General features: G+C 38.0%; 2 protein-coding genes and 1 pseudogene across 2 annotated transcripts in view; all 3 read right to left on the bottom strand.

Moving 5' to 3' along the window:
* Nucleotides 1–26,456, bottom strand: part of LOC145463572 (uncharacterized) — a 157,639-nt gene that overhangs the window by 30,487 nt on the left and 100,696 nt on the right. The window lies entirely within an intron of this gene.
* Nucleotides 6,573–7,939, bottom strand: LOC145462775 (uncharacterized; annotated as a pseudogene).
* LOC145463842 (neuronal acetylcholine receptor subunit alpha-10-like) lies at nucleotides 9,928–18,322 on the bottom strand. The gene is made up of 6 exons (XM_081447635.1): nucleotides 18,132–18,322; nucleotides 15,453–15,563; nucleotides 14,857–14,996; nucleotides 14,605–14,649; nucleotides 13,921–14,030; nucleotides 9,928–13,058 (listed from the first exon to the last, which is right to left on the bottom strand). The coding sequence occupies exons 2-6, from the start codon at nucleotides 15,523–15,525 to the stop codon at nucleotides 11,795–11,797; spliced, it is 1,632 nt and encodes a 543-aa protein (XP_081303761.1). The 5' UTR covers nucleotides 15,526–15,563; nucleotides 18,132–18,322; the 3' UTR covers nucleotides 9,928–11,794.

The following is a 26,456-nucleotide window of genomic DNA, read 5'->3' as shown; positions in this document are numbered from 1 at the left end:
GACTCAAGAGTACGGCAATCGAATTCAGGGAAAGACGCTGCCCTTCCTGTACTCTGTTAGTGTTTTGGGCATCCCTTCTGGGGATACCCAAATCACTAGGGATTGGGCACATACGGGGATACCCAAAACTAAGCTTAGAAGCCTCTACTTTGGCTGCAATTAAGGGGGTATGGTACCCTAAAATATGGCGATGTTCATGAAAAATTCAATTTCCTGGAAATACAAGACTTAAGACCCTTGAGGACTTGTCAAAAATATTTTGAAACGATCTTGCTGAATTTCCTTCCAGATGAGTGTGAAATTTAAGGAAAGTACACAGTGGTATAAGTTTTTTCACGTGGCAACGGCCATAGCAACGACTGTTTACTATAAGAACGTGACCAAAAATATGGATTATTTTTAACTTATATGAACGAAACTATTTAGAAAAAACTTTTAAGACATGGACAACTCGATTGGTATAATTATTTGTGAAAAGCTTTGCCTCAAATTGCCATCACAGGCTCATTCATTTCCCTTATGACAAGGAATATTTCCCACAACTACGGTAACTTTTTACAAAATAGAACAACCATTGCACCCCCTCCCCCGAGATCCAATCTGCACCCCCCCCCCCCCACTATTTGTGGCTCGTTAAATGCTTAATACTTCATGTAAGAACTTAAAGTGCATTTTTCTCAAAAGTTTACTTTTGTACCGACTGACTTCGCGCCAACATTTCTACTTTGCAAGCTTTTTAAGTAGAATTTCTGAAACTTGGGCTCATCAAAGACCAATAGTGTCGTGATGATATAAACCAAAAAAATCGTAAAATTTTAAGGTCTGTCACGTGACATGAGATGATTTGTCCACTGGGTGTGGTAAAAAATAAGGTTATTTCCAAATAAAGCTGTAAAAAGCACTGAAAATAAGAGTTAACTGTCAAAACTTAGGGTCATATCACAGAACAAAACAGAAACTTACATGATATGCTTCTTTGACAGTCAATTCTTGTTTTGTAAAAGAGCAGGAAGTGTTGGCGTCAATACTATAAAACACTACTTCAAAAGGCTGTGGCTGGTTTCCATAGCAACCATTTTGAGTAAAACTCTAGAAATTTAATTTCTCTTCTTGAGTGCAATAGCACACAATTGATCTTTCTTCACCATATTTAAACAAACTTTTTGGTCCATATTGAGGGTACCATACCACCTTAAAAGAATACCGCATCTTGTTCCTTTTAATGTTCTAATTGATGTATATAATAGCTTACTTCAGCCATATTTTGATTATTGTAGTGTCGTCTGGAGAAACTGCGGTGTCGACCTTTCTGAAAAACTACAGAAGCTCCAAAACCGCGCAGCCCGTATTTTAATGTATGCAAGCAATGAAGACGATATTGATAAGCTGTTCCAGGCAATCGGCTGGCCAAAGCTTAGTCATCAAAGGTTAGTAGCCACCTCTGTTGCGATGTTCAAAACTTTACACGAATTGACCCCTGAATATCTACAATCTCGAATCGTATCTCGAAATGATATTATTTCGTGTCGACTGAGGAATTCTGAGAATAAACTGGCTCTTCCACAGCCCCTGCATCAATTATTTAAAGAGATGTTTTTCCTACAGGGGTGCTATGTTGTGGAACAGTGTTCTCATGAACTCCGATCTACGGTTTCTTTAGGCAAATGTAAACGTAAAGTGCGTCGTTACAGCTTTAAATGAGACATGGCATCTTTGAAAAGCAACTTTAGTGATATGATAGGTCTTTATTCTTATAATACTATATTACTTGTTAATTAGTTTAGCTAGGCAGCCTTAGATATTTTAACTTTTAAACTGCGCTGTACGAATTTTTACCGTGTATAAAAAAAGTTTGCAATCAATCGATTAGAACGGGGGGAAAGGGGGGGGGAGGGGGAGGGGGAGGGAGCAGGGATGAAATGCGACCATGTCTCACCTTTTCTCGTTCCCTACTCCTGCCCCGTCTACGCCTGCAACACACGGCTGCCAAAACTTAGAGATACCCAAATCACCGTGACACCAGTAATTTCTCATTAGAGGAATGAGTACTAACAACCCTGGGCCTTACAATTACGGGGCTTTCATTTTTCACCAGCGCATAACCATAGCCAAAAGTAGCAGAAACAGAAGCAATAAGATGTTGATAAGTGCCTTTTGTTGGGAAAATGTCCTAATAGAAGGCGATACTTACCTCGCACTCTTCCTGCTCAAGTTTTGAGCGTCGCAGACATTTTTTCGCTTTCCGAACTCGGCTTTGGCAGCTCAGGGACTTGTGTAAGTCTACATAAAAGCATCTTGCTACTTCTGCGTATGTTGCATCCGCCTGTGGTTGTGCGCGCTCTGGTGAAAACCAGCTCTAAGGGGCAATAGCTCGAAAATGCAAAACAATATCAATTCACGTCTCCTGATCATGAGTCTTGGCCGTTTTAGAAGATTCGGGTTACATCACAAGCTTCTGGGGGTTGTTTCGTTTCTCCCATTTCTTCTTGGTTAAATATTCTTTAAAACTGTACCAGTGTGCATTTTTTTAAATAACGTGTTTACCCAATATAGCTAAGTGTAACTGTTATAACAGAGAAAGAAAGTCATCAAGTAACGTTTAAACACCATCAAATGCTTTACATCATATTGTAAGCCGACCTAAATAATTTACACTACTTTTTACATGCATACATGTATTCATTTTATTTCAATATGTTCTACAACCGAGACACAAGGGACACGGAAAATTTAGATTCCATTGCTGCCGCTTTTGTAGATGTGCTCAGTGTGTTGCGTCGCAGAGCTATTACTCCGTCAACTGTTACTGCGGACGTCATTACGATAGAAAGCGAAAAAGGACGAAATCATGGAAGACCATTTCTTAAAATTCCTGTTGAGGTGCTCGAGGAACTTTGAGGACTAGGATTCATCTGGACAACGATAACAAAGATGATTGGGATTTGGAGATGGACAATTCACAGACGATTGACAGAGTATGGCTTAGAAGATATGAGGGGTTTCGACAGCTAACCTGATAAGGAACCAAAATCTTTCAAGAGTATGGATATAATTTCATTGCAGGTTTCTTTAAGTCCATTTGTTAAGAGACTAATAGTTGCATGACCGTGACATGTTGTGTTACCAGAGTTAACAATTGACATGTAATACGAGATTTTGTATTTTGAGCCCTTTGTTTTGTTCTGTCGTATTATCGAGATCGTGTTGTAAGCATATATTCGCATACCGTCATCGCGAGGAGAATAAACGCACAACTTGGAACCGTTTAAGTTACTTCGTTGTTTGTTTCGTTATTTTACGATTGTTACCGTCAACCGATTACAACACCATTGGGTTACGGGTTCAACGGAGAAGAATAAGAGAAAGGTTAGCAAAATTAGATCCCCAAAATACTTGTAAAGAACATTCACGAACTCTTTTGTTGCGTAAGAACTTGTTTTGTTTGTACAGATACGACACAGCTTGATATAGCACGTGATATCACATAAATATAATCAATTGTACATTAGACTTTGATCAGTCCTTTTGCGAAGCGAAGACGAAAACACGAGATAGCGATTTTACGAAGTTATATGTTGTAAATAGGGACAAATTTCAAATTAAACGGAAATCATTCAAAATACAATCTCGAAGTTTATAAAAATACTGTCTTGGGATGGGGTGCATAAATTCGCTTTGGCATCTGGATGGACATCACTCTCTGATCCGATGGAAAATACTAATTCACGGCTATATAGACGGATTTTCTCGGAGAATAACGTTTTTGAAATGTAGTGCCAACAATAAAGCAGAAACAGTTCTTGAATTGTTTCTGGGTGCCGTTAAGAGAGACGGAGAATTTTGGCCTTCGAGTGCAAGTAGATCATGGTGTTGAAAACGTCGGTGTGTGCGATACAATGGAGCAGGTTAGAAGAGAGGAGAGGGGCAGCTTCACTGCAGGGCCATCAACACAACCAACGAATTGAAAGATTGTGGAGGGATGTTTCCGTTGTGATTCCCACTTGTACTTTTACACTTTTTGTAGTATGGAATTGTCAGGCATCCTGGACACTGATAATTCAGTGCATCTTTCCACCTTACATTTATTTTTCAACCAAGGTTAAACCTTGTTCTTTGCCAGTTCACTGAAGCTTTCAACCACCAAAATGTAAGAAGACAAAAAAAAAATGGTTGCCATACCAAATGTGGCTTAATCATATGATGCAGCCTGAAAACCCCCTTTCAAATGGAAAGTCATATGATTTTGAATACTATGGTGATGATCCTGATGGTCCAACTCCATTGGACAGTGATAACAATGTTGTAGTTGAAGAAATTGACCTGGGACAACTTGATTCAGTGCAGTCATTTGTATTGGAAAGGCTAGATCCCTTAAGTTAATCAAGTCAAATGGGAGTAGACATCTTCCAAGAGGCTCTAGAACTAGTGACAGTTAACCTTGGGCAACTGAAAATTGCATAATACTACATGTGTGTGGGCTGGGTAAAGGAGATTATGGCCCTTAAAGTATTTTTGCAACTCAATTCACAACAGAAAACATCACCCTGTGTCAAGTAAATTATTTTCTCATCTTCCTTTTCATTGATATACAAAACTCAGAAACTGCTTGAATTACAGAATGCCTAACTTCTAGCAACACAACTAAACTGAAGAGAAATCAGGGCATTTGATAACTGCCATGTGCACTACTCTGCCTTGTAGATTTTTCAGGTGCTTATCAAAACAGATGTTAAAATGTTGCAAGGTTAATTTGTTATCTTATTTTCAAAAGTACCCAGGACACAAGACTAACTTCTTGGTGCACTGGCGTAATGGCTACTAACAGGACTCATGTCACTAGCCAAAACTAACTTTGCACCAGCCAGCCTTTTTCATACACAGCTTCACTGACTTTTTTACAAGAGTGGTGGTCAATCTTGGACATTTCTTGTTGTATCTAAAATGTTAATAATAATCACTAAGAAAATTTCACTCCCACAAACACCAATCCTGCTTTTCTTGAATATGCTTATGTTCAATCTCTGATGTACTTTTATCAGTGTTGCCATTTTCTTTTATCTCCCTTTAATAGTTAAATATTTATCATATGCTTATTAAGGCAATTATTTCCATGAAATCCACTCATAGTTTCCCTGTTCTCATTAGTTTCTATTCTCTTCAATCAGTTTTACTTTGTCAGGATAATTCTCAATTTTGTTTTCATCCAGTAGATCAGTACTCCATTGCATCATGATTGTCACAATGGCTAGTGAAAGTGCAAAAATCTACTTTTCAAAACTGAAATGTGTGGCTTGTTAGCAGTAGTGTTAGCCTTGAGTCCTGGGTACCCGATAATATTCACAACAAATTGGTGCCATGTTTATCATAGAATATCAAGAAAAACATCGTTTTTAGGAAAGAAGTACCACATGTGGGTTAAATAATGCAAAACATGAGACAACAACACTGAAAAACTTAAAAAACATCCCAATGTTCAATGATTGCTGTCTTGTAAACTGTAAAGGTTCTTATTTCAAAAATAACTTAAAGCCAGGTTTACACTAGCAGTTTTTGTGAGAAACATGTTTGACTGTGCACATGGCACAGCAAAAATTTTGTTTACAGTTCAAAGTTTAGTGTGCCAGTAATGACAGCAGAAATATGTACAATACCAAAGACCAATGTGGTAGCAAAATTTGCCACAGTTTATGTTATTTGCCACAAAAAGCTAGCACACACAGCTTTTAATAAACAAATATGTTTGTCACATAAAAATTAGTTAACTTACATCTACAAAAGCGGCAGTAATGGAATCTAAATTTTCCATGTCCCTTATGTCTCGGTTGTAGCACTGCCTCATTTACCTAAGCAGACTAATGGTTTGATCAAGAACTTTGGCGTGCCCTTCTGCAGCTTCTGAGTCAAATTCTCAAAAATTATTTCCGTTTTATCCAAGATGTCTGCAAGAAACTTAGGAAACTCAACTTCTAAATCTAGTTCTCCTTCGCCCGCCATGTTTTCAGTGCTCTCTAGTGCTCAGTTACTCTCGTTCTTGTTGGCCGCGCTCGGCCCAGGAAGATTGCATCAATATTTCAGGTATTGGATTGAATCAATATTTGAGGTATTGGATTGAATTAATATTCCAGGTATTGGATTGAATCAATATTTTAGATATTGGATTGAATCAATATTCCAGGTATTGGATTGAATCAACATTTTAGGTATTGGATTGAATCAATATTCCAGGTATTGGATTGAATCATGAAAATTAAAAGATTTAATTGAACCAAAAATTTTATTTGCCATTGGATTGAATGCCTTTTTATATGTTTAAATAAAACCATTATTTAAAGGATTAAACATATATTGCAAGCATTGAATTTTGCTACAAACGGCTTGCCATAGTCCTCTGAGAAAATAAATGTTAAACCTTTAAAATACATTAAAATCTAAAATACAATAAAAAGGACAAAAACCTATGCAGTAAGCTAACTAAGATTAAAACTAAAACAAGAATTAAAATACCACTAACTAAGGTTAAAATGGTTCAATAAAAACTGTTTAAGTTTGTATTTAGAAATAGTTTTCAGCATCAGTTTCTTTAAAGCACTTGGTAGTGTGGCCCAGTCGTTAATGGCTTTATAATATGTTTTGCTTTTTTCCCATTCTGTTCTTGGCCTACTGACTTCGGGCATGTAGCCATTTCGGGTATTATAACCATTCTGTCTTATGATAACTGTGTCATGGATTTCCTATCTGAAGTGTGGAGGAATGAGTGGTACTATCATCCCACTTTATTTGTTGTAGATCCTTGAGGTTGTTCTGTAACAATTTTTGCAAGTTCTTGCAGAACTGTTCACCATTACAATGAAGTTGGCTTGTCTGAAGTCTTGCCTGAAGGTCTACTATCAATCGTTCACAGATTACTTTAACTGTAACCTCAGATGGCTTAATCATCTTCATGTCTTTCCATACATTGAGCAGCTTTTCCATATTATCTTTAATTTCTTTACCATTTTGACTACCATTATGGATATAAAGACGTATCTCGTGCAGTACTTTCTCAACAACACATTTAGCTGTATCATCTTCATTGATCTTTTCAATTAAGTTTAGAGGTGGTTCCAGCATTCGTAATTTCATGGCATTTTGTTCCAGGGATCTTGGATCTACAAGGGCATTGTGAAGGTCCTGTAAGGATACAACAGATATATCACTTCCATGTGTGTTGTTGTCTTTTATGTATAGTGAAAAATTACTGCACTTGCTATAATCAAGTCTAGTCTCGAGTTTCATTGTTGTTATTGTGTCATTGAACCCATCCAACAAGCTAGCTTCTGGAGCACCAAACAGCAGGCAGGTTTTTACGTATGGAACAGCTGCTTCTAGAGACGACTTCCTCACTCTCCTTTCAGTTTCCTGATCCAGTCTATCATTCGAAAAATGTTCAAGACATTCCAAAATGATTTCGCGCTTCCCCCTTTCAAAGAAAGGCTCTACCATCATCCCTAACTCAGTGACCACATCTTTCAACTTCTTTTATATTTCTTGGTACTTTTCCCAAGAGAGGTAGTGATGAGTGAATATCAGAGAACAACTGGAAGATCGACTGTAGGTTATCGTGAAGACACTCCAGCTCGTTAGTCTTAAAGCTCTCGTAGTTACGTTCTGCAAGCATGTATCTTAACACATCAAGGCCAGTAATGAGCGAGTTAATTTGGATTTTTTTGAAGGTGTCCTTCACCTTTGAAATCCTCTGAGGGATATCGTGAGCTCTCAGGTTGTTGTTCTCGCTGAAAACACTTTTCGCGAATTTGCGCCATTCCCTCCTTTGCTCGTCTCTTCTACCTCTTTGTGGCAAAAGGATGGTTCCGTACACAAAAGCGGCGATTGCAAGGGCGAGAGTACAACAATAATATATTAAAGTTATTTCAGCACTGTGATCCTTAGGGAACGCCATGACACCATGAAACCGCTGACTCGCTTTCGAGTTCATGGAACCGTCATGTAACTGTCGATAACTGTCCTGTTCATGTATGCGTGTACTCCTCGTCAGCCGAAAACACATCTATACCTGAAATCTCAGCCCCCCGGGATCTCAGGCGATTTATTATGTCCAAAAGGATTACCTTGGATATCAGATGGCTTGCGAATTACATGCACCTCATGTATTAGAAACGTTCGTTAAATTACCATCTTCATTTATTGTTTTTTTTTTTTGTCCTGCGAAAAATCACCAAAATGACTCAAAAGTACGGCAATCGAATTCAGGGAAAGACGCTGTCCTTCTTTTACGCTGTTAGTGTTTTGGGCATCCCTTCTGGGGATACCCAAATCACCAGGGATTGGGCACATACGGGGATACCCAAAACTAAGCTTAGAAGCCTCCACTTTGGGTGCAATTAAAAGAATACGTCATCTTGTTCCTTTTAATGTTCTAATTGATGTATATAATAGCTTACTTCAGCCATATTTTGATTATTGTAGTGTCGTTTGGAGAAACTGTGGTGTCCACCTTTCTGAAAAACTACCGAAGCTCCAAAACCGCGCAGCCCGTATTTTATTGTATGCAAGCAATGAAGACGATATTGATAAACTGTTCTAGGCAATCGGCTGGCCAAAGCTTAGTCATCAAAGGTTAGTAGCCACCTCTGTTACGATGTTCAAAACTTTACACGGATTGACCCCTGAATATCTACAATCTCGAATCGTATCTCGAAATGATATTATTTCTTGTCGACTGAGGAATTCTGAGAGAGCAGGGATGAAATGCGACCATGTCTCACCTTTTCTCTTACCCTACTCCTGCCCTGTTTACGCCTGCAACACACGGCTGCCAAAATTTGGAGATACCCAAATCACCGTGACACCGGTAGTTTCTCATTAGAGGAATGAGTATGTTGCATCCGCCTGTGGTTGCGCGCGCTCAGGTGAAAACCAGCTTTAAGGGGCAATAGCTCGAAAATGGTCGCACTTTAGTGCAGGACCGTAAATTTTTCTTTTGCCTGTATCACCGTTTCTACAAATCGATCGTCTAAGCCAAACGCAAACAATAACAATTCACGTCTCCTCATCATGAGTCTTGGCTGTTTTAGCTGATTTGTGTTACATCACAAGCTTCTGGGGGTTGTTTCGTTTCTCCCATTTCTTCTTGGTTAAATATTCTTTAAAACTGTACCAGTGTACATTTTTTTTAAAAATAACGTGTTTACCCAATATAGCTAAGTGTAACTGTTATACCAGATAATGAAAGTCATCAAGTAACGTTTAAACACTATCAAATGCTTTACATTATGTTGTAAGCCGACCTAAATAATTAACACTACTTTTTACATGCATACATGTATTCATTTTATTTCAATATGTTCTAAATGATTTTTTTTTAGTAGTAAACACCTGACGTATGGTACAGCAAACATTTGTTAACTGGCTATTTTACCCATAAACCCGTAATTAAATACTTGACTACAGTGTTGATGACAATAAATCAGTCTTATTTCCGCAGCAAGATGCCAACGAGATAAGAGATAACAGAATATGTTAGCAGTCCAGCGTAGGGTTCAGGTGCAAGCACAGTTTCAGTTCAGAACCATGTTAACACATTTTAAATCTAAGGAAATTAATAAATCATGTTAAAAATTTTCTGGGTTAGGTTACGTTAGTTTTGTCATTGCAAGTCAATGTGGTTGAATCTTAACTAATCTTGCACAAATTATTTCTTCATTAAAAAAATTGCGTTCTGGTTCCAGCTTGACACAAATACTCTAATGCTAAGACACACTAATAGTAATATTTACAGCAAACGCGTCTAAAGTAAGATAAATTATACGTTTGTATCTTTAACGAGATGCGAGATGAATGAAATAATCTTTGATGCTTGAGTGTATTTTCTATCGCTAAACTTAATTTCCTCCCTCGTTTAACATCAGTAAAAACTGACTTTGATGACTTTAAGCTCACTTCAGTTCTCACCACAGAAAACAACTGCTTCCTGAAATACACATACCGTATTTGTTTCAAATTATGAAACCCTCTAATTAGCACAAAATTACTTGTATGTGTTCTAAAGTTTTGTACTCATAAGGATATAAAGAATTTAACTTAAATTTTATCTACCAGCTTTTCTCGCAGTAATTTTTGGAAAGTTTTCTACAAACGTAAGACTTGCATATTACATAGTTTTAGCAAGTACAGGGTCCTGAAGGGGTAAAATGGGAAACTGGGATTGGCCTGTTTCCGCCCTGGGAAAATGGGATTTAGGTCACTGTAAGTGAGATTTGGTCACTGAGAATGGGAAAAAAATGTCAAAAATGAAAATGGGAAAAACATGATATATTTTGTCACCATGACCAGTCGAGATATCACTTATTTCCTGTGATAGAAAAACGTCGAGATCGTAATGTGCATCTCTTACTGATTCGGAGTCAGGTTCTCTCAAGCTCATTAACAGCAGGAAAGGAATGGCCGGATTCCTTCAAAATTAAATTAAGAGATGTTAGTCAGGGCTTTTGACATCCATTCCAGAAAAAAAACAAAAAAAAAAAACACCACTTACAGGACCTCTTCATACCATCGACCAAGGAATCAAGATGGTTAAATCGTGCTGCAGTACGTGCCAGCATATGAGGTTTTTTTTTTTTTTTTTTTTTTGCCAGCATATAAGGTGCTACAATCTTTGCATGAATCGTTTATCACCGATAGCCCTGTAGTTAGTACTATATCCAATAAGTGTTTGAAATCCCTTGAAAATCTGAGGTTCTTCTGATCTGAAGAAGTCTCTTAATGGACCGAAGCCAGCATACAGGACTTGTCGCCAAATTTTAAGAGAGAGGCAATGTATGAATATGCGATGGTGTTTGGCACATCAGTTGAAGAAGCAGTGAAAAGTGTTTCAAATTAAAGTGGGCAGCAGCTTACTACGCACATCCAAACTGATATTGCAAACTGCCAACATCACATACAGTTTCCTTACCTCGCATCAAAATTCCAAAGCCAACCTCATAGGAGATAACCAGAAATGAGCAAGCTGAAATGAGGGCCTGGGCTCAGGTGCATGGTAAATCCATCAGACAACGAAATGTAACACAAAATAACACAATGGACAGGGCCGACACTTTGCCTCTGAACTTATATGAAACTGAAACGGTCTTGAAATTAGTCAATCTGAATTCACTGAAAGGCGTAGAAAGAGTTTCAAGCAAAAGTGATGAGCCGGGTAGTTCAAATGAGGGTGCCAGTAATTACTACCAGAGTCTCCTAACGACGTGGTAGACAGCTTAAGTGTGAGTGGTAATGACAGTGACTCTGAAGTAGAGGTTGACAGCGCTGTTGAAACAACGCTAAGCGTGATCCGTCCGACCAGGCTCCGAGATATAAGAACACCAAAATTTTTGTAGACAGGAAAGATAAGAATGTGAAGTAGCAGGAACTTGTAACCTAACTAATCAGTATACCTTCCCAACTTACATGCTTCAGTACAGTCTAAAACGATCCTATTATCATCAGAAAATCTTCGAAAATCCTCGAAATTGCGAATTTTTGTGTCTTTGTTGGGTCGTATTTAGAAGCCATAATTTTGCGGATGTGAAGAGTAAAATGAAAAGAGACACTGGGATTTCTTGCAGAATTCTGCCTATGGGAATGGGATTTTAGCACTGGGAAGAGGGACTTGGGAGAAAAATATGGGCTGGAAAATGGATTTGGTACCCTTCCCCCGCCCCCCCCCCTCCCCCTTCCCCTTCAGGACCCTCCAAGTAAACCCATTAAGGGACGTTGAGGTTTAGCATCGATCTCGGAGAATGGAGCAGAATATGGTTCAATGAAACCTAGGAGCTTTCAAAAACAAGGCTAGGAGAGTAATTACACCAATCAAAACTGACACAATCAAGAACAGCCTGTCCAACACACGAGCCGCCTTAATCCACTCCTTCTGATGTCTCCTCTTCTCTGGAGAGAGTTCCGTTTCGCCAGCATTCTGAAAAAGGTCGAGTAGTACTGAGGACGAGGTGACGGAGGAGCTTTGTTTGGCAGGGCTCTGGCGACGAGAGTAGAGCTGATCTCTCGAGGTCTTTCGTCGAGGCTTGTTTCTATAGTTAGAAAAATTCGTTTTTCTGTTGTGGATGGTATACTTGGGTCTGTTTCCCGATATGCCATTGGTTGGTAAACCAAACTCGTTTTTGTTTTGTAATGGGATCCACGGATCGGAATAAGTGGAGGATATCTTGGACTCATTGCGTTCAAAAAGCGAATCAGCATAAGACAGCGAAGCTTTCTCACTGTCGGAGCCTTGATCTCCCAGCCCCTCATGGCTTGAGTTTCTCTTGTATGCTGCGTTCGAGGCTTCGATGAATGACGAATCGACGTTCCAGTCTTTGGCATTTTTTTGCGGGAACGCCACACGAGCAAGCCATTTCAAGATCAAAACTCTCAGAGCCCTTGGCATTGGTCGGCTGTTACGATGATAGAAGTTTAGTATGAGAGTGGTGACAACTAAAGAAGCACCGATCTCGATCATGCAAGCGAAGTAATACTGCCCTAGCAGAGGAAAACCGTATGATGGCATAAGCTCGGAACTGAGTTGTTGAAACACCGTCATGGCCAAAAGAACTGTGATACTCAGTCCAATGCGTTCACCGGACTCAGGTGGAAGAACAAACCCTAAAAATATCATGGAAGAGATCAGCGAGCATGGAATGATCAGTTTGAGAATGAAATCCAGAGATTCACGCTGAAGTCGGATCTTTACAGTGACATCTACGAACTCGTGTGGGCAACATTGATATTTGAGTTTGTTTCGTTGCGATTTCAGGACTGTTAACTTCCATTCTCCATTTTTAACATAGTTCGTGTTCAACATATCGCCTCCGTGTGCATAGAGATCCACTTTTGAGCTGTCAAAAGACCACGAGCCGAACTTGAGGATGCATTCCTGATCATCGAACGGAAAATACGTGACGTCAACTTTGCAAATGCTTTTGAAGATGGCGGGATTCAACCACGTGGCATTCCCGTCGTATTTCATGGCAACGTTGGTTTTGTACGTGTATCTTCCACCGGCAAAACGGTCTTCGTCGTCAACACTAAAGAGAGTCAAAAATATACTAGTTCTTCAACGTTTTCGAATGTTATACCATGGAAAATCCAACGACTCACTTGCATTTCCTCAGTGTACATACTGACAGGAGGGATATTCCATGGTGTATAACGAGAGAACGTTGAATAACTATTTCACACCATGTCATAGAAAATACACTGGCCAGCACAATCAATGCAACATACACGTGGCGCATGATGCCGGAAAGTAGGATGTAATATATACCGTCGAATATAAAACGGCTTTCCTGTATTTTGATTGGCTGTATTTTGTATGGCATGGTATAAAACAGCCTGTATAAGAATTATATCGAGAAAAGTTCTTAAAATGATGTTCAGAAAAAGCTTTGCGAAAGGTCCGGAGACATTATGGAAATTTTGGCAACTAACGATGGGTCACTAATCTCGTTTCTAGAATGTCCTTTTACGATATGGTTGACCTTAAAGAGATAAGGGCGCGTACGGAGGTTGCATGTAGCTCTAAGTTAACCCTAAAGTCTCTGTATGTTACGCAATAGTCTTAGGCCAAAAAGTACTCGTACAAACCACTGCACTCTAGTCCGAGTGGAGCAAGAAAGTTTTTTTAAGAAAGGAAAAACAGGTTTCTTACGTTCACGTTTTGTAAGTTGAAAAGGCATTTTAGCCATAGAACATGCAGCTTGTATGTAAAGTGACGATCAAAATCGGGATAGAGTTACGTACAAGTATACTGAAAGCTATAGTATCGTAGTATAGTATATCGTCGTTTTACCGTTTATAAAAGTTAAAGACAGGAATTCGGCCAAAAAACAAAAATGGAAGGAAAGTTCGTCTTAAGTCCTGTTTGCAAAGAATTAAATCACAACTTACTTGTTGTACAACAGAATATCTGGAACCCAGATATCCGCGGGCTGTACATGAATCTCCTTGATTCCATTGTACTTATCAGGATCCCATTTAAGGTGAGGGTTATTCCAATACTGTTCAACGAACACAGGGAATTGGGTTTAGTCGAAGATTCGTAACTTTATCACAAAAAATGGGGTGATTATATTTTGCTAAGCCCAAACCATGAAGCGAAGCAAACCGTTCGTCAACGGGAGCCGTAAAAGCTTATTTACTTTCCTAATTTGCATGTACCCAAAAGTGCGGAACATTTTTTAAATTCTAGACAGAAATTTTCAGAAAAAAGAAAAAAAAAGTCTGCTTGCTTTGACCAAACTGACGAGTGATCAGTTTTGTAGTTCTAATAAAATACGTAAGACCCTAAGAAGCGCGATAAAAATAATGACCGGCCTAAAAAACATTAAAAAAAAAAAAACATAAACTTCAGTAGCTGGGAAACAAGAATCCCAGACGACAGTAGCTGGAACACTTAAGGTGGATCACTTATCCCCCCTCCAACACTGAATGTTGGAAAATGTCGCCAAGCCTTGGTTTTTCGAACTAAAAGGGAAAAAATAACTGATTTTCAAAAACTGTGAGTTGGGGAAAGGGGACAAATTGCTTGTTCTCCCAACCTTTCCGTCTGGGATTGAAAGCTTGTGAACCTACCTGGTTAACCCAAGCATATGTCTTGATAAACTGGTCTTTAGCGCTCTGTGGAGAAACAATCAAAACCAAATTTACTGTTTCGCTGAAGTCCGGGTGTACAAAGTTGAAAAACTATTACCTCATACTACAAAGTTTCCATAAAACAAGCGGTATAGAAATAATAATTTCTAACATGCTTTTTTCCCTACTAAATCATTCATTACTGGCACACGGATAAGAGAAAGAGAAAAACTGTCACGCAATATGACTTACCACATCAATAATGCGAATCAGTTGGAAGTCAAACGCGACTGTAACAGGTCCAGACTCGTTGATAACCGGGTGCGTGTATTTGTTGTAGTTTTTAAACAAGTCTTTATAGAGTCGTGTCTCATTCGTTTCCATTGCGGCTTCTGTAAAGCGACGAAAGGAAAGAGAGAGAAAACAAACCGACTTGGAACGCTGTTAGGGTTTTTGAAAGCAGCTGGGCGTTGATTTTGTAGAAACACTCGTCTGAAACGCGCGCGCCAGCGTGGTGGCTGTCATAATTCAGCCGGTTTCTTAAACTGACTTCCCCTTTCACTTAAAAATTATATTACAGTGCTATTGCCTTGAAAAGCTTTTGAAGCTCTTGTCAAACTCCGGAAATGCATCGCAAAGACTAAAACTTGACTGTAGACAAGTGAAACCGTTGGTTGCCGTGCGCAAAATCGTTTTCTAAGCCTATTGGGATGCATGCAGGCCGCATCTCCAAGACATCTTAAGAATACTTGAGCTAATGTGTGCAAAGCTTACTATATTCATAATGAATTCAAACAAAGAAAAACAAATATCTCGTTTTTCAGTCGCTATTCGTAGCTAGTCCTTACCTGCAATGTAACAAATGAGCGCCAAAAAGGAAACAGTTTTTCCAGCTTGAATCATTACTTGGTTTTCAAGCATGGACAGCGAACACCTGGAAATAGATTCTCAGCTCACATCTGAAGGAAGAAGCAAGAAGAGATTGTTACAGAGCTTCAGACTGATAAATTTGCGTTTTTGTTCCTTAATGTTGATGTACCTCCGTGGTACACCAATACGGCGGACGGAAAATAGTGTAAACATCTGGAACTTACTTTGACTATCAAGGCGACTGATTATCTGTACTGAACAAACAAGCGTTTACATAAGCAGTTTTCACAATACTTAAACTTCTGAATAGGCTAAAAATCATGAAATAAGAATGTATTTTTCGACAAACGCGTTCCTAGCTTTATGTCACGCACCGCAATTACTGAAATTCAAAATGCGCTGGTTTCCAGACGAAGCAAGCTGCTGAGCTGAAAAGTTGTGAAGAGAAATAAATTTACCCCCCTTATGCCTGATCAGTACAAAAACGTTGGTGTCTGTTTAGTTTTGGATTTTAGAACATGATGACATCATGTGCATGCGAAGAATACGACTCACGGAGTTCGGTCTGTACTCGCGTCCTCAATCAAGATTTTTCCATAGAGACCTCGTGCTCGGTTAATAAGAGCTAATTCAGTTTTCATTATTCTTCCGCGGATATGAACAGCGGTTTACGGGCCTGAAAACACCAAGACCTGGATCAAGAACCAAATTCTCTTCACGGCATCACAAAACATTGTTACAACTGAAGAAACGTGGAGAGAACAATAAAACCACAAACAGGAAAATGCTTTCTTGATGTACTGTAGAATTTTCTCTGTATAAAACCACCCTAGCTACCGTTATCAGTAAGAATTACATCAGACGTACTTCATACGTAAAATGCACTCTGAATCTTCTGTTGTGAAACATTCAAATTATAAAATGTGGCATTTTTGTTACAAATTTTATTGTTAAGTTTTAATCTACCATTTATGGGCCGTTACCCGACGACCTTAAATTTCGTTGGGCTTGAAAGGTTCGCTTGGCTAAAATGTATTATTTACTCAAGCAAATAATCTTCGAAAAAATTAAGCTACTCATCTTTTGATATCTATGGCAACAGTTTATTTGAGCAAAGTTTATCACGAGTGGCTCTGTTATTTTGGATCTTCTTTAGCTAGAGAACGGGTAAGGAGCTCAAAGTCCGTGTACGAGGTGTTTTAAAATCTGGTAGGCCCGAAGTTATTTATTCTGGCAACACTGGAAGCCTTGATTTTGCATAAAGTTAAAATACGTTTCCATTTGTAGTTTAAACGGTAATGACTTGCAAGTCAATAAGTTCGGTTTATTTGACGTCATTTTTATGACTGGCCTCTAACTGGCTGCCATTAGCAAATACAAATATCGTATTCAGTTATGACTTTGTAAAAGTCTCTTGGAACATTTTGTAGCTCATACCAGAGAAAGTGCAGATATTTTCGTGTGTTACGTTTTCGCATTATTAATAGCATAGCTCACAGCCAAAGTTGTTTGTCTTCAGGTATGACATACCATTCAAAAAACACTTCTACTGTTTATAATTAAACTATTTGCATTCAGGCGGGCTCTTTTATAGACAAATACATTATGTAAGCAGATATGTTTGTTATATGCAAATTATGCATAGTGGTAAAAACACATGTATCAATTTAAACAAGCAAACTAGTGTGTTCCTTTTTGCATAATAGTGTTATACAAGAATGGTTTTATTTATTTTATTTAAAGTCGATAAAGCTCCAATGTAAACTACTGGATGTTAACAGAGAACTTTGCATTCGATTTTTGTGCTACAGATCTTTTTTTATTAGCGTGGGGCTTTGATTAACTATCGACTTCTTATTTCAATAATAATAGCACGCAATAGTAGTTGATATTAGGCCAAAATACGGGAAGTAATAATTAGAACAACCCGTACTTTAAAGAAGAAATGAATGAAGTTATGAGTTGCAGCGAAAACTATTTTTGAGTGTCGTCGATTGTCGCCTCGAATTGCCTTATGCAATCTAAAATTTTCATCTTTGTTTAGTATTTTCACACCTCTGTCACAGATTGTACATTAATTTTCATTTTATTTAAAGTTAAAAATCGAAAATTTTCTTTTGCTCCTTCCTTTAAAATAGCGTTTATTTAAGTGTTGTCTAAAACTGACGACTTTGTACTAACATCTCAAAAACAAAAAAACTTTGAGAATTATTTTTGATTTTATATCCGTTTTTCGCACCTTTTTGTTTCATGTCCCGTGCTGCTTCTCTTTAAAAAATTTTGTCATTAACATCTTCTATCACAACCGTACACCACATTGGAAGCAACCTTTTTAGGGTATATTTTCGATTTTTTTTTTTTTTACGTATTTTAGTATACATTTGAACACTGTAGTATGTTAAATTTTACTTATTATCTTAGAGATCACAACTAAAATTTTGTTAGCGAGATAAATGGCACTATCGAGGCTAACAATCGTTTACTTTCAACTGAAATGCTAAGGAAATACCTAAAAATAAGTACAAGGCAGAAAATAACACAGTTATTCACCACTAAAGCCTTGTCGCTTTTCAAGTACGGGAATATTAGAATCCGTTTATGCTGAGTGGCTTACGATGACTAAAATATTTATAAATGTATATTTTTACATGACGCACCTCAGTCGAACATCCAGTTGTACTTTGTCTCAGTGCATTGTGAAAAATGGAAATCCAAAGAACCTTCAGGTTTTTCTATTCATACTATTTCGAAATGTCCACTTCCTACAGCAAACAGTTCTAATAATCAACGTTTGTCATGTTGGTCATGTGACGCAAAGCTAAATAGTACAGCATTAACTGCTGTTAAAATGTCATCGACGTTGTCCGCAGCTGCAGATAATGAGCGACTTACACTATTCATTTTGTAAAGAAGAAATTAAAATGTAAATGAACCATTATCATCCCGGTCACGAGTCTCTGAGAACGCCGATCTAAAGTCTGAGAACAAAGGTTAAGTTGTCAGATGTGTTAGAAAAGCAAACTTTAATATACTGTCATTTCAAAGTCGTGTTCTGATAATAAGTTCATGTAGGCGGTAAAAGGAGGCGGTCCTAAGACTGCATTGGGTTTTTGTTGTAGATTTTGACAAAGATTGTGCACAGATCGCGTGTAGTCCTTGTCCTGCAGGGCATGTTATCAGTGTCCACGCGAGTGTCAATTTGCTCAATATATGCATAAACACTGAACCCATCTGATCTTAAGAGGCGTTAATGCAGTGATAGATGGACAGTGTCAATATGCTGGATACACAAGAATAAACTATCCTGGTATCCGCGAAAAGTTAATGTAAACAATTGACATGATATTTAAATTGAAAAGCTTTTAGTGTCGACCCACTTTTTTTAGAGTAAATTTTTCCAAAACTTATCGCACTGCTAAGAGAAGCTTTCGTCTCTCGAATCCTTTCGGATTTTTGTGAATTTAAATGACGTTGAAAGCGGTGGAGATAATGCGAATAAATCCACGGAAATTTGGATTTTGCGTGTTTCCAACATCGATAATAATGAGAGCATAGGTGACAAACATACATACAAATTAGGTGATACAGCTTGATCTCCGGATAGGAAAAAAACTCGTGCAGTTTTCAATTCCCTGGCTGACTGTTACAGGAAAAACCTGATCAGTTTGAAAAAAAGACCCTGATCTAGTACGTAGCCACTTGAGGGCAGTTTTAAAGTTAACAAGATACTCTCAGTACTATGCGAAAAAAAAAAATCAATCTCTTTTAGACTTCACAAGCCTCCGAGAACGAGCTTCTTGTTTTAATTGTTGCAAAGACAGAAACACTCGATCGAAACCGAAGCAAGGAAACAAAACTGGTCATGAAATGTTGGCTCCGTCTTATTGCATGCGTTTCTTTTAATTTATTCGTGCGAGACAGTGGCGGATCTAGGGGAGGGGCCCGGGCGGCCCCCCTTATTTTGGGTAAATAAAGAAGAAATGACTGAAGAAGGAAAAGCCAGCAGGGCAAGTGAAACAAACTCCCCCCCCCCCCCCTTAGCTCAACGTGTGGAGCCGCCACTGCGGGAGTCATCATTTGCAACAAACACCATAGCGTAAACGTACTGCGGTATTATACTTGCTGTTGAAATAAGTATTTGAAGTATTTGAAGTATTTAAGGTGACTGGCAACACTTTCCAGCACTTTCCACGACTTTGATGACCAAGATTTTGATGGGTCATTATTACCACTTTTACCAGTTGATGTTGCAATCATGGTATCAAAAAATGCCCAATCATTGGTGAACACGTTATCATTTTTGTGTTACCATTGCAAAAGTACCGGACCTGCTAAAGACACCTTTAATTTTTAAGCCGTTCGCGCCCAAAATGTTCCCACGTACTTGCCATGTCCTCAGGTAAAGATCAACTTTTGCCGGATTTTAGGAGCTTTAAAAATTTTAAGAAGATCTTAGCTTACAACTATCAGCAATAAAAGAATCTACATCAGTAAAATTTAGATCAGGTAAACGTACACAAAGTCCACAAAGTTAACTTTTACAGTTTATGTCTTACTTGAAGTAGAATAAGCCTTGAGAAATAATACATATTAGTCTTACCCCTTCACATTCGAAAAAACTTCGGTCTCACAAGAGTAGAAAAGGAGAAATATTTGGAACTTCTCACGTACAAGTTTTTTTGTTAAAATGGTGAAAATTAGTAATGGAAGGGAGTAAACTACAGGTGAAAATTGCACAACCGGTACCCAGCCCTATGTATAGATCGTTTTCATGAGACGTCATCATTTTCTAAAATCGAAAATAAAAAGCTCAATAGTGTGCTTCGTTTGAAAACCAGCGTATTTTGAATTTCAGAGTTATGGCGGTGCGTGACACAAAGCTACAATCGCATTTGTCAAAAAATATATACCTATCTCATAATTTTTAGCTTTTTAGAAGTTAGATCATTAGGAAAAGTGCTTCGATGTAAATGTTTGTTTGTTCAGTACAGATAATCAGTCACCTAGAGAGCCATAGTAAGTTCCAGATGTCTACCCTGTTTTCCGGCCGCCATATTGGTGCACCCCAGAGGTGCACCAACATGGCGTTTCCATGCCGAGCTCTGTAAATTTCTGCGAAACATTTAGACAAATATCTGCAGTCTGGGAAAACGCACAAACCTTAAACTTTGAGAAGTGTCTTATCTATCTATTTGCTATAAGATCACAATATCTTGACTTTATCAACTGAATAGTTTTCGTTTTATTTTTTACTGCGTGACAGTAAAAACGACTTTACTTGCTGTTATTTCTTCCTTAGCGCGAGCTTGATGTATGACGTAGCGTGACGTTGCGATATGAATTTCGTGCGTAATAAGGATGCGTAGAAGCAATGGGCGCGAAAGACCTTGACTGCTAATAACTCAAAAACGAGCTTGGTGACCCCCATATTTTGTCATCGAATTTTGATTAACAGAATAAGATGCAACTTTTAGCCAAGTTGTAAAATTCTGCCTGGAGAGTTCAAGGAACCTAAATTTTGACCATTTTTGAGTTATTTTGACCACATACAAAATTACCTTTCAATGGTAGGAAACCTTAAAATAACAGTTTAATAGGATAGAAAAACACCAAAGAGATAATGATAAACCATAAAGGAACAAGGATGGCTAAGGATGGAGAAGATTAACACGGATTACAAACGACGAATTTGAAAAATTGAGGCTAAACTTTTCAATGTGGGCAAACCATGACTGAGCTCCTTTAAGGTGGCTCTGAACCCTCTGGACAGAATTTTTTAAACTTTGCAAAAATTTGCATCTGATTATGCTTATCAATATTCCATGACAAAATTAGGGGTCACCAAGCTCGTTTTGTTGTGTTTTATAATATAAATAGAACCCTGCGCGCGCTCTGATTGGTCAAAAATCTATGTTTTATCAGAGTATAAAACACAGAAAAGAGTATTTTATTGTTTATCGCCGCATTACCTCTAGTTAACATTTTTGTTAGAGATGGCGAAAGCATTTCTTTGAAGAAATTTGTGATGGATTTCTCTCTCTTCTTTATTTTATATATATATATATAGCTAAATTACAAGGTGCTTTTAACAGGTTGCGTTGTTGCTATGGTAACCTACTATGCCATAAAGATCATCATTATTGGTTCACCTATGGCAGGGCGTTTATGCGACGCCAATATTGTAGCATCAGTTGAAAAACAGAGGTAGAATTCATCCGTAATAGCTAGAAACTGTCGCCAACCTTGTTACGGACACGTGTGCATAAACGGTTGTCATATAAGCATGTAAACGACGTAATTAAGTGAAGAGGTAAGGTTAAAAGTGTACGACATATTTTTTATTTCAACTTCCTAGAATCTACATGAGATGATATCATTTTTTTTCTGCGCTACGCTTTAGCCACCGGAAGTGCAATTTCAGTTTCTGTTTGGTCAGAAACAGTGGGAGTTGGGACCTGGGACTAGTCAGGCCGTGACGTCAAAGTAGGAACGTGGCGTCTTTGGTAAATTTTGACAATTCTAAACCAAAAATTGGGACTAGGCGAGAGTGTCTAATAACTGGTATATTTTACTTTCATCCCGTTTCTATTTCTTTGGTTCGAAAGATATGCCGACCTATTTGTCGACCTACGTTTTTGTTTTGACGTCACGGCCTGACTAGCTCCATGCCTTCACCTTGCGCGGTTTCTGACCCAAAGGCCGGAAGTGAAATTTCCCGTTTTCAGACGGCTAAAACGCGGTGAAGAAACAACGATATCTGTTATTTTTTTATTTCCATATCACGATCTCATGAAGATGCCATCAATCAAGGAAATAAAAAATATCGGTCATAAACACTTTAAAACTGGAATCAAGACTGAACTGAAATATGAACCTGGTTAAACAAATGTTAAGAGAATATTCTTAATTGGGATCTTTGTTCACAAACCTAAGTCTTCTAAAATTGTTTTGTTAAAGTTATAGGTTTAAGACAGCATCTGTACTGAAAGGTGCATGAACCGATTATTATGTTAACCGGAGCAAGTTAATATCAATTGATTTTAATTTACACTATAGATATTTAATTGTATAGTTTTAGTGACAATGTAATTTATTTCATCATTTATTTATTTTTTTCTTTTTAGTTCTTCACGTTCGTATTTTGATCGAGTTTACTTAGCTCTAAGGCGTAACGTGTTTAAATAGAGTGTTCATATGCATCGATTGATTGATATTAAAAGTTTTGCATCAGTGACACTTCATCTTTTAACGAGTCCGTTGTCATAGGCTGTAACCTACGTAACCGCTCTTAGAGGATATTAATCTTAAAAAGTACATCGCCGCTTCAAACGATATCAGTTATTAACGTATTCAACTTACTTTAAAAAAAACACACAGACACAAAATGAGAGTTAGACAAGTTCCAACTATTTGCTCTAGACGTTATTTGTACGAGATCTTTGAAAAGTATCCATGTTGAAAAGTCGTTCAAACCAGCATTTTCTTGACTTAGTAGATAAGACGAGACGAGACGAGACAAGTCAGGCCAGGCCATTGAAGGTACGCATTACATCAAGTGCAGTTACTGCATTAGCATCCGGTAAAATTGAGATTATTTAAGTGATTACGAAAACGTGGTTACACGGCTGCAGCCCCCTCCCCCCGAAAACAGCAACAAAATATCCTTTACAACACGCAACACGCGGGATTTTTTCCCAGTTTTAGCTTTGGGAGCACTTCAGTCACGTGAAGCGTTTAGACCAATCGCATGCGAGCGTGAAGATTTGATGGATAATAAATAGACGATATAACACGACGGTGCGAAAGGCTAAATTATATTTTCGAGTGGTAAAAACAGCATTTTACAAACGAGCGCAGCGAGTGGGTGAAATTTTGTTTTTAACAAGAGGAAATAAAATTCATATCCTCAAGCCACCGAGTAATTTTCTTTTTTTTGTATAGAGCTGATTGTCAGAACAAACGTGAAAAAGAGGGAAATGACGTCATCAATATTCTTCTCATACCACTAGTGAGGATATGGAAAATATGCCACTTGGGTCCCGGATGCAGTTTTGTGTGAATTTTACGAGTGGTGTATTTATCGTAAAGCGCGCGCGTCTGTAATTACTAAGAATTATGCAGACCACGCGAAGGGCGATATACATTAAAGCCGAAGGGCTGAGTCGGATACCTCCCTCCTCAGTCTGCATAATTCTTTTTATCACACGAAAGCTGAATTGATAATAGTTATTATCCTGTTTTCTTTCAGTCCGGAAAGACCAAAATTTATAATAGCGTAAAAGTTGCTGTGTAGAAATTCTAGCATAGATTGTTCGCTGTACTATGGTTCGAAAACACTGCTATAAAATTCATTTTACTCAGTGAGTAAGAAAATAAAGCAGTTTTGAAGGGTCACCGTGAACTTTCTTTCATTTGCATTGCTTACTAGTAAAAATAGAACACATATCACTGCTCCTTCGATCTACGTAATTCAAGACATTTGCCGGAGTAGTAGAAGGAAATAATTTAATTTATTACGTGAATTTCTGCTGTTTCTTTTTTCCTCAATATGAGGATACATATTCTTCAAAGTCATATAATCGCGAGCCAGGATTTCGAGTCAGGATTCTCCAGCAAAAGACCGGCTCGATTTTATTCCAGCTTGCTTGTGATTAGCTTTCGTTTCGGCTTGACTCTGGTTAGCTTTTGATGTCGGCGCGCTTGCGGTTAGCTTTTATTCCGGTTTGCTCGCGGTTATTAAACTTCCACTCTCGTTTGCTTGTGCTTAGATTTCATTCGTTGGTCAGGGCAATACAATATATCATTTACTATAAGCTTATATCGTTAAAAAATAATTACATATCGTAATAACAAGGGCTTCGTTCTTTCATTATGTTCGCACACAAAAAAATCATCACGGTCCTGCCTCGGGATCCCGTGACTCGATATCCTAACTGGAAGTGCACCTCGAAACTCTCCTTGCTAGCGCGTTTATCTCCGTTAATATTGCTCATTATCGCATGTAGCTGACATAGCTGTTATTATAAGAGTGATACATGAAACAATTATGAATATCAGGGGAATTTAGAACTGCAGAACAAGTAGTGTTAACACATTGTCATGACCTCAACAACCCAGAAAAATTTCCCAATTCAGTGGAGTGTTGTAGCGATGCTCTACCAATCGGCCATGAGATGGATTTCTGTTTTGGTGTCTTATATTATTTTAATAAATACAGTCGGAGCGAAATGCAACTTATTACTCACCTGGAATAAGCCCCATTTGTAGCTCTCTTGTTTTTGTGCAGACTTAATGGCACGCCGTTCCCAGTTTGAATTCTTCTAAGTTATATTTCTCCGTGTCCAAAACAGTTATCGCTGAGCACGCGAACAAAGGTAATGTTATCTTTAATGTTGTCTGGGAAATTTTCCAAGGAATATTATTTTTATTCAAAACGGTTATTGCGATCAGAGCATATTTCAATATTTTATAATATTAACTTGGCACGAATTTGAATATCTTTGTCATTCCATATAATCGTTTTCTTTGTGAATGGCATTTTATTATTCTGTTGATAATAATAAAATAAAATATATATTTAAGCAATAGATCACAAGTTTTTATGGTTTATAGGCTGATAAACCACGCGGGATGTTGGAAGATCACGAGAAGAATTCGTAAATCACTCGCCTGCGGCTCGTGATTTACGAATTCTTCGAGTGTTCTTCCAACATCCCAAATGGTTTATCATGCCTCTAAACTATGGGAACTTGTGGTCTATTGCTTTTATATAATAATTCAGGAGACACGCGAAATTTTCATGAGTTTACTGGCACAATCAACCATAGCTGATTGACCAATCAAAGCGCGCGCATTGATTTGATTATTGTATAAATATATATTAACTTGGCTCCGAGGATTAAGGCAGAATAAAATAATGGAAAACGGATGAATAAACAATTTCGTTCCGATTTTTATTTCCCGCCTTACAGATACAGATCCTATTTTGGCGTTATACAGTTGCAGATCCAAACTTTTGTCGTAGAAATTTCGAAAGGTTTCCCTGGAGACAAAGTCCAGTGGGGTTAATATGCCGCTTTTAAATTACGAGTTCCAAATTTCGCCGACATAATATTCGAATGATATTTGAAAATGTAATAGTTTAAATGGAATTTAAAACTGGGACTTTCTGCCGATAAATGATGTAGAAACAAGGTCATCACGAAACTGTCTTTGTTGTTGCTTTCTATCGCTATGCTTTGTTTCTAGGTAATGTGAACAATATCATATAAACCCTTGGTGTTCGGCCATCGTAACTTGATTCAAAATATAAAACAAACAGCGGTGATAAACATTTTAAAAACATTCATTTTATGAAATTAACGTTTCGTATGCTAGTCAACATACATTTTCAAAAGTACAACCGTTAAAAATGTTTGGAAAGCTATTTCTTCTGTATCAATGGGGGTCTGGTACCTAGACAGAAAACCTCTGCAGTAGAAATTTAAGACGTTTACAAACGGAAACTGTCTGTAAAGTGACGGTTATACTTTTGAAAATGTATGTTGACTAGCATACGAAACGTTAAGTTCATAAAATGCATGTTTCTAAAATGTTTATCACCGCTGTTCATTCTATATTTTTAAGGTGAACAATGTTTGGTCGAAATATCCTATCTTGAATTAAATAAAAGCAGGGTACTAGGACAGACGGCGAGTCAACATGAGGTTCCAGCTTTTCAAGCATCTTAAATCATGGCTTGCTCGCTCTTTGGTTAGATCCCCCCGCCCCCCCCCCCCCCCCCCCCGCGAAATTTAAACCTTTTTCCTATAGGAACAACGTTGGTTTTTGCCCTTGGAAGACCAAAAGAAAACATCAATAGGAATTTAGCATCCTTAAGTCGCTTAAGATATTTTTACGGTGGTCACATGTGTAATGACGTCATAATATTGGAAATAGTAAAACCTCAAATGGGGTGGGAATGGTTAACTTAAGCGAAGTTT

Source organism: Orbicella franksi, chromosome 12 (assembly GCF_964199315.1).
Source record: "Orbicella franksi chromosome 12, jaOrbFran1.1, whole genome shotgun sequence".
Classification (NCBI taxonomy): domain Eukaryota; kingdom Metazoa; phylum Cnidaria; class Anthozoa; order Scleractinia; family Merulinidae; genus Orbicella; species Orbicella franksi.
The sequence above is the reverse complement of the archived record's forward strand: the minus strand, read 5'-3'. Positions and strand labels throughout refer to the sequence as shown.